This window comes from Stegodyphus dumicola, chromosome 6, assembly GCF_044657685.1.
Source record: "Stegodyphus dumicola isolate Sdum_Otavi_A_Nest chromosome 6, ASM4465768v1".
In the NCBI taxonomy this organism is placed as follows: domain Eukaryota; kingdom Metazoa; phylum Arthropoda; class Arachnida; order Araneae; family Eresidae; genus Stegodyphus; species Stegodyphus dumicola.
In genome coordinates, this window is record NC_140773.1 from 219,636,164 (window position 1) to 219,648,593 (window position 12,430).

General features: G+C 30.7%; 1 protein-coding gene across 6 annotated transcripts in view; it reads right to left on the bottom strand.

Annotated features, from left to right (window-relative positions):
* The window catches only part of PolG2 (DNA polymerase subunit gamma-2, mitochondrial), a 51,416-nt gene that overhangs the window by 26,990 nt on the left and 11,996 nt on the right, over positions 1-12,430 (bottom strand). For all 6 annotated transcript variants that reach the window (XM_035367903.2, XM_035367900.2, XM_035367898.2 and 3 more), the window contains exons 3-4: positions 7,175-7,293; positions 1,089-1,233 (exon numbers count right to left, since the gene is read on the bottom strand). In XM_035367903.2, the coding sequence (XP_035223794.1) occupies positions 1,089-1,233; positions 7,175-7,293 (264 nt within the window). The remainder of the gene's footprint in view (positions 1-1,088; positions 1,234-7,174; positions 7,294-12,430) is intronic.

The window sequence follows — 12,430 nt, forward strand, 5'->3', positions numbered from 1 at the left end:
TCTGGACCTAAAATAATACTACAGACTTGAAAAATGTGCAATGCCCTAGCCGGGATTCAAACCTGGACTTTTCGAATACATGCTGAGTGTGCTAACCATTACACCACTAAGGCATCCACAAAGAAGGGAGAAAATATCTTATATACTCCCTCTTTTAAAGGGTGACTGGGGATTAGGGGACCTATTGCCAAATCCTAGTGGTGAAGAATCATCATCCACCATCTTTCAGTTAGGATGCCACTGTAGAGATATTAGGTTTTTTTGAAGCAGGAGTTCATGAAAAATGAGCAACGCCCTCGCTGGGACTCGAACCTGGACTACTCGAATACGTGCCAAATGAGCTAACCATTACACCACAAAAGCATGCAGAAAGGAGGGAGAAAATACCTTATACATTCTTTGGAGGTAACACTGATAGACTTTTGATCGAGTGCCTTTGTCGTTTATTTTAGATACTGCCTGGCTATCACTTGTCACATAGCCTCAAAGAAATTCTGACTTCTTGCTGCCTGCCTTAGTTGCCATATCAATTCTAGCAGTATAGCAAGCATTGTTGCTTCTGTTTTTCTTTCCATTTTATAAAAACCTCTAATGTGTTCTATCCTCTGTTTCAAAACTGTAATTCATAGAAATGAATGTAAAATGTGCTTTAAAGGATGTGCCAATAACTGCTACAATAAAATACCAAACATTTTTGGCAATAAATCGCCAATTTTGATGGTTACTAAATCTTTGTCTGCCAGAAAACAAACAAATATCTAACTTTATATCTAGACAGGTTATAAAATCTAAATCTGCTTAAAATGATTAATTTTAGTGACTTACCTTACAAAAAATACAGAAAAAGTTCTAGTTTAAAATAAATACAATTTGATGTATTCAATATACATCATGCAACAGCAAAATATAATTAATATCTACACAGAAATCTAAAAATTTATTGGTACATATATTTTAAGATATATTTGATAAAAATAATTATTTTTAATATAAAAAAGTCAATTAAAAGTAGTACAATAAGCATTTGTTTTCTGATTAAAGTGTCAATATAATAATTAATTGAACTGATGTATAACTTAGCTTCTTACCTTAAATTTGTTTTGAGAACTGAATCAGTTGATTCCTTTAAGGAAGAAACTTTCATGGAATTCACACAATGTCCATAAGCAGCAATGCCAAAAGGCAAATTACATCCCACAACAGGAAGAGTATCAATGTATATACCCACAACATCTAGGAGAACAAAATAAAAAAATTAATAAAGATATCATAATATCTACAGAAGTGTGATATGTCAATTTATGAATACCATAATATTATTAATAAAATTACAAAAAGGTTAAACGAAACTGCTGAATGAATAAGCAATCAAAGCAGAATGCTGAATTATTAAATGCAAACACTGTGCTCATCATAAAATATTTACTTAAATTTATTTGTTGCATTATCAGGTAAAAACAATTACATCAATGATATTTAATAATATTTTCGAATCGAACAGTTGCTATTTAAAATTAACTTTCCTTACCATTTTTAAGATTTAAATCAAATTTAAATTTTTAGTTGTTAAAAATAGCACTTATTATCCACGACTCCTAATTTTCATACCATTCAACTTCAAATGCAGGTATGCCAGCATTTTTTAAACATTTTAGTCATAATGAATTATCTATTTTAAAGGTATCTCCTACAGCTATGATTCAAAACTGACACTGCCTTTTTTTTGTCTATGTATGTCAAAACATCTGAATGTCTGAGAATAGTAAATAGTAAAGAATTATCACAACGATGTTATAAAATGCTCTCGAAATTATGTTCTTTTATTGATAAGGTCATTAACTAATACCAAATTATCATAGTATCCTATGATACCAACACAAATCTTTAGTACACAAATTCTTAAAAATAATATTGTTTTGGATCCTCTCCCTAGGCAAGGGAATGTTTCTGCCATTTGCACTTAATTTCTTGAATTGAAATTATTGTAAATAACTGCAGCTTTTTCTTGAAGAATTTTATTACTGACATGCAATTCTTGTGATGGAAACCCCTTACATGAAAGCATAGTGTTTATTTCTATATATAATAATTTTTCTTTTCAGCACTTGTATTAGCATTTTTCAATAACTTTCCTTTCACCATTTCATTCCCTTTTAAAATTTATTGGGGTGGTATTTCTTAGTCTTTTACCAACTTCTTTGTAGACAACTGCCAACATCTTTAACATTTAATTAAATTAATATGTTTTACATTTTCTCTGATAGGTAAGTTAATTAAGCTATTTAAGGTTTATGACTAAAAGTCAGTAAAATTTAAAATAAAAATACCACACATATATATAGATTGAACAATTAACATAAATATGGTGACTGCAATAATGTCAAAATCAGAGCTTGGTACATTCTGGATATCTGTACCCTTATGAAAAGTCATCTCAACAAAAAATAATAAATTACATTAAATAATAATAATTTACATTAATAATAATAAATTACATGAATTTTTTTAAAAAACAAGAATTTTATGCAAAAAAATAAAAACTATGATAAATATTTACATTTTTACAACCAGCGTATACTGAAAATAATAGAGCAAAACAGACTGTAGTGAACTAACAGTTAAATATAAATTCACATGTTCTCATACCTGTACGTGCCATACACATACATATGAGCAAATATTGAAAATAATATAGCAAAACAGACTGAAGTGAACTGACAGTTAAATATAAATTCACATGTTTTCAAACACGTACGTGCCATGCACATGCATACGAGCTGGATATTATAATGCGAACACTTGAAAATACACTAAAAACACAGTTTTCTGAATGTTAAAACAGGGAAAGCAGATAAGCAGAAAACACCAAGAGCTTAACTGTATTGGTAACAAAATTCTTTTTAGTTTGAACAGTAAGTTAGTCAACATGTTATAGAATAATTTTTTTTTAATCAATGGACTCGTCAAATAAGAGAAATAAAGCTGTAAAATTAAGAATAAAAGTCATTAAACAAGGAGTTAAAAGACCAGTGTTTGTTCAAATAACAAAGCAAAATACATGAGGGCTATCTACCTAAGGGAAGGGATGCCTTCATAGAATACTTTCTAAGGAAAACTGGCTTGTATTTATGTCACACAAGGGAGAAAACAACAACAAAAAATAAATAAATAATCATTCAAGCAACCTGTCTTCTGGGCTTCAAACCCAGTTCAAACTACCAGTGTTCAGCAATCTTAACAATACAATTTCAATGACACATTACCTAAGTTTAGATGTCTTAACCACTTGGTCCAGTGGTATACTGTGGTTTTTACTGATGGGAACTAAATATGAAGAAAAATTATAATTCTTTTCTAAGACAATCATGCATGGATGGTGGTCAAAGTAGAGAGGTGAAATTCAGTAATGCTGTTTATTTACGTTCTTGGAGATACTAGACACTTTCAGGGGTTATCTTAAAGAGGTTATATTCAAAACAGGGTTTATTGTACTTTTAATATTAATTTGTAAAGATTAATTATGTAATTTGAACAGCAATGAGTACAGAAATGATTAATATGATCTGATAGATTTATGAAAACCATATAAAAGGAGAAGTGATCATACCATAACAAATAAAAAAACAATTTTTAACTGATAGCTGTCAAAATAAATAATTAGTTAAAAACATTTTATCTCAAAAACAGCACAATAAATTATTTTTTAGTTTTATAATTAATCGTTTTGAAATTATAAAAAATTTCACTTTAGTAAGACAGGTATAATGTTGCCTACTTACGCAAATGAGAACATGCAGAGATCTACCTTTTATCATTATTTTTATTCCTTTTGAAAATATATTATCCTGGACAAATAATTAAGACCATAAGGTTGTGATACTAGCAGCTGATGAGCATATTGTCATGAAACAGCTTCAGAGATTACTTGCACATGCTTCGCAATAATCTTTTGTCTCAGGACTAACTTTTCCTATCACTTCCCTATCCATAACTTTAACTTGGAATTACTGTATTAATAATTCTTTCATATAGCATAAGACTGCTTTCATGAAGGCAAACTAAAAATAGTGCTAAAAGCTGGATTCATTTCACTTATAAGAATGACGAGAAAATTTAAATTTCTTATGACATACCACCAGTATTTAAAAGTATGCTTATGGCAGCTATGGGAAAAGATGAAAATGAGCTAATCCTTAATGACACACAGCCAGTGCAATTTGAACACCTTCCTTTCAACCAAAACTCACCCTTTTTTTGTATTTTTCATATTTTTTGCAGAATTTCTGCAAGTTTTAAAGAAAAATATTACCAGTCATTAAAAGCATGCACGTTTAAAATAATTAAAATCCACAAATTAAATTCATAAAGGAAACACCTTATTTCATTTTACTTTCACCCTCACTTTTCTCTGCATTCTAAACAAAGGCTCTGCAAGACAGATGTTATCATAATAAATACATCTTAGGATACCATATAAAGTACATAACCATTGAGTCAAAGAATATGAATTCCTCTTATACCATTCAAATTCTTTGACTGACTGTCGGAGATCTATTCAAGGCTGATGCTATGACTGTAGTGAACTAACAGTCAATTTTTCCAAAACAGAAAAAGAGGAAATAGTGAATCATATTAGCTTGGAAGCTATACAGTTGATGCGATTTAAAGGAATGGAATTTTGATACCTAACAGTTTGTTTCGTTTCAGCATAAATGCTCTCCAAGTTCTATACTCTGAATGGGAGTTTTGCATTCTTTAAGAATATTCTGGATAAGACAGGATATTTTTTATAAAGGTAATTAAATTTTTGCTTTGCAACCATATATATCTTGAGGAAAATGACTGTGTTTTCATTGGATACCAGATAAGAAACACTGTTGATGAAATCACCTCCCTTTTCGTCTTTTCCAAAAAAATCAAATTCTCATATACAGTACAAAATCCGCAATTCGGACTCGTCGGGACTTCGGCGATTCCGGATTAGGGGTTTTTTGGGATTATAGATCATCAATTTAAATCTGGTAAGATGGCATGCAGAAATTATACAATTCAAAATATGAAACTGTAATTTATGAAATAAAGAACAATTATGATCTAAAGGGTATCAAAATTCCCCCCCTCAAAAAAAAGCTTAATATTTATTTATTTACTTTAGTAAACATTTCTTTCAATGTAAGTTGTTTAAATTGCTTCATTTTTTTGTGCTAATCCTTTCTCTTTAATTCTATAAATAGGCATCATTTCTTGTTTAGTTACAAAGTTCTACTGTTCAAATCCTGTAATTGCTGTGTCGAGAATACCGACTAACTTGTGAATCGAAATTTTTTCGTTTTTAATAGAGTTCTCTGTTACTTTCTTCATTATCAGAAGCGTGCATCAAATGCACATGCGTAAGTTTGTGGCTTTGAGGTCCGGATTATAGATCATTCCGGATAATGGACGTCCGAATTACGGACTTTGTACTGTATTCCCTGACCAACTCTAGATGCTCTGTTTATGTGTCAAAAATTCCTCCATGTGGCAAGCTGTAAACATAAAGTTTTCTGCATTGACGATAAGATGAACTTTATTAAAAAAATATGAAATAAAAGCAGCCTAATAGTTATCTACTGAGAATACAGCTTGTCGAAAACTACACTTGGTGTAGGTGAAAAATTGACTTGATAATTGCGTCTCTAACAAATGCTCATGGGGAAATGAAAAGCTGAGAAAGTCTCTTACAAGCTAATAAATTGCTAGAACAATGAAATAAGTTTTTAATTTTATTAACTATCATATTTCTAGAAAATATGCATATTTTATCATGAATACGGTGCCATCACATGAATAAAAATACAAATCATTGCATTAGGGTGTTGAAACATCCCACCACACAAATGCAGGCTTCTTAATACATTTTTATTCATACAAAATATAGAACTGAGATTGATGGAATTGTTTGTGCAAAAATATGATAAAATTCTTCTGAAATTTGCATCATGGCTGCAGAAAATTACAAATTATTTTTGTACTCAAAAGTTATAAGTAAATTGATCAATTTTTGTTATTCATTGTTAGTGCTTTTATATTTTTAAGGATAAAATAATTATTCATATTTATAAATGTGTAATGTAAAGGAAAAATCAGATCTATAACATTTAAGCTAAGTAACATTTTGTGCAAAAATAAGAACTGAAAAAGTATCGCCAGTAAATTTAATAACTGTTCATAATAATAATTGTAATTAAATCTTAATATCATTTTTTTCAATTAAATTTATGACTAACTTCTTTTGGTAGATGAGTCACAGTTAATCAAGTCTTGTTTACTCAATGTCAAACTTTTACATGCTTTTGTGATATAAACCATTTCTCTTAATGCATGGTTTAATATGTTTGATTAAACCTGGTTTAATATGTTTGAGCTGATGATCATACATATTAAACCACCAGATATCTCAAAACAAATTTTCAGTCACTTGAAATTTGTTGTATAGGGGATTCAACTGCATTGCATTGAAAATGCTTGAAACTGAAGAAATTGTTCTAAACTATATGTCTAGATCTATTAAAAATTCATCAAAATATCCATAACCAAACATTTACTTCTTTCTTCCAATGCATGGTTTAGAAATGTACATATGAAATTTAATATGCAAAATTCCAATATTAATTGTAAGTCCACTTCTATACTGAAGCAAAAATTTTTCCATGTTGTTTACGAGTTGGATTGACTTCAAGGTTTTACATAGGGATGTTAAAAATTTGCTTCTAACATCCGCAAAGGTTCCATAACTATTTCAGCTTTAAGTCACATTTTAATTTGGTAAGGTGATTATTTGAATATAACATTTTCTGTGAAGAGGATCTCTTTCTCGAAAAAACGGAATAGCCACTTCATCTCTAGACAAACAGTTGTGGAATCCACTGGGGAAAAAAAAGCCTCATTAGACGAAAATGTGATTGCACAAGCAATGGTTTTTATTAAAGACAGTTATCACCAGGAAATATGTCAAACCAAACTCATGACACCTGGCACCAAAGAACTATTCTAAAACACACAAAATAAATAAATAAATAAATAAAACACTAAGTGATACAGCTTTAATGGAAAAGTACCCAAAGAGGAACACGAACACATGAAAAATATGCAGCATACTTAAATAATATTATACACATGTAACAAAAGTAACAACCTGATAATAGATAGTCAGCAGCTTCACGTGGTATTTTTTCTAAAAGAAGTCTTCCTTCTCTTGACTGCCTTTCCACAGGAAATACAGTAGCATCGCTATTATTTAAAACTGAAAACAACCTGAAAAAATATACACATTTCTTTACTTTCACATAATTTTTTTTTTTTTTTTTTCCAATACACAGTCTAACCAAATAAAAAGATTTTCCTAAACTAAAGAACTTGTAAAAATTACCCTGTAGTGAAATGATCTAATGTGTGAGAGAAGACTTTAAAAAATAATTAGAGTTAGCTAATTTTATGAGATTAACAATCAGACATTTAGAAATGTTGAGCTAATTCAGAAAGAATATTGTTACTAGCTACACATTTACAGGGATCTCTTCAGTGACTATATCAAATAAGCAGGAAGGTCACTTTAGAAAAATTGCTTCACAGCAAACTAAACAGCTATAAACAGCTCAAGGAGAACATCGGGAATGACACAATTTCTCCTTAACACATATGGAATATCAGAGACTACTGATATTACTCATGCAGTAAACTGTAAAACAATAATCTGAGCAAGAACTCAATATTATGACAAAATTCTGAACCAATTCACTAACCTAATTCTCTTTGAATTGGCTTTCTGGCAGGGCCAGTACTAGATATGCACTTGATGCAATCTCTACAGGTCCTAAATTTTGTTGTCCCTAAATTTTGCTTCTTAGTGCCTCTCATAAATTCTAAAAATTTTGCCACTTGATGCGACCATACTGGATGCACTGGCACTAAACCTACCCTCAGCTTCATTACAAATATATATATATATATATATATATATAAGTTAACACACAGGGTTGTCCAGCACATCTAAAAGCTTTGGAAGAATTGCTTCCAGGGTTTTAAAACTATGTTTTCTGAGAAACTTTCAAAATATTGCCAGGTTGGCAAAAATCACCAACTACTACCAACATAGAGACAGAAAGTGTCTCCAAGGCCCATTAAGAGAGTTTTTGCTATATCTTAGCTACTAATTAAGCTTTTATTAGTTTAGTTTATAAATCCTCGTGCACATAAAGGTGTAAATAAAAACACCTTGCTTATTGGAAAGCAAATCCAAGAGCTTGGGTAGCTGGAAGTATATTTAAAGATTGGTTTTTAAATTGTTTTGGTACCAGATGTTAAACGGTATTTAAGGCAGACAAATTTGAGCTTTAACCCTTTGAGGGGCGGTCTATAAAACACTTTAAATTGTGGTAAAATTTTGCATGAACTATAACTTATGGACCCTAATTGAGGTCTAATAACTAAGGACACAAAATTGATACAAAAAAAAAAAAAAATCTAGAGTGAAATCCTAAATTTTGAGAGCCGGTATATATTTTATACCGGCACCTCTCTAAGACATTTTTTTTCCAGGTAGCTGCCAATTGTTAATTTTTGTTTTTAAAATTAATTTTGCCTACTTTTAATGTGCATTTGTAGAGATGGGTGCTTGAATATAGTTATGTGAGTCTAAAGACAAAAAATTTTAAAATTTCACTAGAAATTTAAAATTTAAAAAAAAAATTATGTTTTTATGCACTTTGATGATGCAAGCCAGCTGAACATACTTATGCAAAATATGGATAAAGAGCTTTTGAACATAATTTAAATTCAATATTATTATTTTATAAAAAAATTAGCAAATATGACACTGCATGCGTGAATCGTATCATGCTGTAATTGAACTAGTATGATATTACAAGGAAATATAACAGCCGAAAAATAAAAAAATTTTAAATTGAAACACTACGACTCAGATGAGAAAGTATGCTGCATTTTTGAAGTCATATTTTATGCTTTAGATAATATGTAAAAAAACCATGGTTCGTGCTATGATACCAAGAATCCCCCCTCCCCCCCCACACACACTTTAGATTATCGAGGACCGTAAGGGCCACTTTTTTTTTTTTTGGTAAATATGGATTGTAATACAGTCAAAAGTCGTTAATCCGGACTTGTCGGGACCTCGGCGATTCCGGATTATAGATCATCAGTTTAAATCTCGAAAGATGGCATGCAGAAATTCTAAAATTAAAAATATGAAACCGTAATTTATGAAATAAAGAACAATTATGATCTAAAGGGTATCAAAATTTACAAAAAAAAAAAAAAAAAAAAAAAAGCTTAATATTTATTTGTTTACTTTATTTAACATTTCTCTCAATGTAAGTTGTTTAAGTTGCTTCATTTTATGGGATAATACTTTCTCTTTAATTCTATAAAAAGACATAATTTCTTGTTCAGTTAAAGTTCCGCTGTTCAAGTTCCGTTAATTGCTGTGCCGAGAATACCGATTAACTTGTCAATCGAAATTTTTTCGTTTTCACTAACCTCTCTGTCACATTCTTCATGTCTATATCCATTTTTTGCAGCAATTCCACTTTTTGTTTGTTGGACATCGAAACATACTTTCGTTTTGTAGATCCTTTGGAAGTTCCAGCATCGGAAATTCTATTTGACATAATCGAAATTTCAAGTTTACTTTTATAAAATTGCTCTTACAGTCTGCAAAAAATAATAAGTGGGATCCAATTCGAAAATTAAGGAACAACGCAATCATTAACATTAACTGAAATAGATAATTAGATAATTTTAGCTTACACCGTCCGTTATACATCAAACGCGCAGGCAAAAACGTATTCTGCACTTGCGCACACGCATATGCGCAGTAGTCAAGGTCTAACGTGCACGCGTAAAATGCCTGTGCACATGTGCCAACGCGGCGCATGTGCAGAAAGTTTTTAGCTTATAATAGTTATAATACTACAGGGATTATAGATCATTCCGGATTATGGGTGTCCGAATTAACGACTTTTGACTGTATACCTTTTTGTTCAGGAAGAAAAGCCGTTAAACAACTTTATTATTTTATACACCTCAAAGCTCTTATATCGCTTTTCAACCCCTTTAGCCTCCTAGGGAGTCTTTTTCAACTTTTGGATAAATTCTAGTTTGCATCTAAAACAAGCCTTAGAAATATTTTCCCTCATTTCATGAACTGTGAAATTTATTTCAAAAACAACCTAACCCTAAATTTCTCTTGCATTCCCTAGTCTTTCATCTGAAATTAACAAAGATGATAAGAATAAAAGCATGCTTTCAAATCACCAGTTTTTGTGATTGCACTAAGAGATGGATCTTAAGTGCACTTCCATTTCCCGTATTTTTAAGTAAGCTTTCTCTTTGTGTGATCTTATCACACCACACAAAGGGAAGAAGGCGTGACTCCCGAATGACAAATCAGTTGTCAATCACCTCCTTTCATTTTCCTTGGATTCTAGGATTTTGGAAAACACGAAGCAACAGGTGTCTTTTGGGGACTAACATGCCCCATTTAACCCCTACAATTGTGTAAAATTTTGAACCCAGACAGCAATTTTGAATTAGATGAGTCTTTCTCTTGGGAAAGGGTGAACTGCTGAAGTTAAAATTTTAGCTAAATAGAGACGAATGAAACCAAGCGGGGTAAAAAAAAAAAAAAGAATAAAAAGAAACAAATATACTTGTATTCAAAGACCTAGTGCAGAGTCAGTAAACTTCCCATCCCTTCATGAACATAATACTGAATTTTAAACAACTTGTAAGTTAATCATAAGCAAATTATTACATCATAAACTATTATAATGTAAAGAAATGCTGTCATCTCACAGAGTAGAGAAGGAGAAGCCTGGTGCTGCCATCTATTGGCAAGGTACCCTCAGTAGGGGTGTATATACAGATATTAAAAATGCATACATAATCTTCTTTTAATTATCAGTTTTGATTGAAATGAATAAAATATAAAAGGTTAAACGTGTATGTCATATATTTACAGATTTTGAATTTTTTCTTTCCCTCCAATAGAATTTATCAATCTTCAAACATGATACCTTGGAACGAGGTATATTAATTTCACAACTGCAAAATATTGAGCATTCATAGGGTGGTGCTGCCATTTAGAATCGCAAGGAAACACTAGAAACTTACGATTATAGCTTTTGGTGTAGAGAAATTAGCATTTTTTCGGAGGTTAAAAAATTGACAAACAACCGGTATATATTACGTATTAATATTATATACCAGTACCCTTAGGGCACCGGTATAAGGGTTAAGGCATGTATTAATATTAGATAATGCTCCATGTCACCCACAAGATTTGAACCATCTCAATGTCAAAATACTGTTCCTACCACCTAATACTACTTCATTACTCCAACCACTAGATCAAGGTATTATTTATACCTTTAAAACATATTACATAAGAAGAGCATATCGCGAAAGGTTGATCTAATTCTAAATGAAGCTAAATACTTCAACAATCTACAAAAATAATCATTTTATTTACAAAGCAACCTGGATTGCATCGATGATTCACTACTAACTACGTCGCAAACTGAAAAACTAACATTCTTTCTCAGAAGCTGTAAATCAAATTGAGTCTGAAGACACTACCACTGATGAAGATTGTGAAGTTAATAATTTAACATTAAAAAAATTAAAAGAAGGCCTATGCTTAGCTGAAAATGTTGAGTTATTTTTCTTAAGTGCAGACCCTTCACCTGAAATAAGTCGAAAATTCAAAAGGGAGCTGCAAAAATGTCTAGCTCTATATTGAGAAATTTAAAATGACCTGGTAAGAAGTAAGTAAGAAGACCTGATAAGTTGTGTTAGATTAAAATATGTAATTTTTTTGTTTCGTGTTGTACATACATATATATTTTTAATAAAAATTAAGTTGTTTATGTATAGTTAAAAAAAAATTTTATGTGCATCCTACCCAAGTTTTTAACAAGTTTCCGGAACGTAACCCCCCTTTTTATAATGGCTCTGGGTCTCATACAACACGGCATTTTCTAGGAACCTATCTACCATGTTATACGAGGGTTACCTGTATATCTTTATAATAAGAGTAATCATTATTACAAAACACTTTTTTTTAACCCTGACCAAATTTTATTGCTAATAACAGTGTTAATGTACGTACTTTCATGCACTTCTTATCAAATAACATTAAAATTATGTTAGGGCTTGGAATTCAATCATTAATATAATCTATACATATTCTAGCAGAGAATTCCAATACAGCAACATTTGAGGCAAATACACTTTTTTAACCTATGAAGATTTTAGATGCTTCAAACTATAGTTCAGCTGTTTATTATCTTAAGACATCAATGCGTTTAAGAAAATTACAACACTTTTCTGTAACAGGAATATTTATTTAAATACGAGATAAAAATGGTGATAA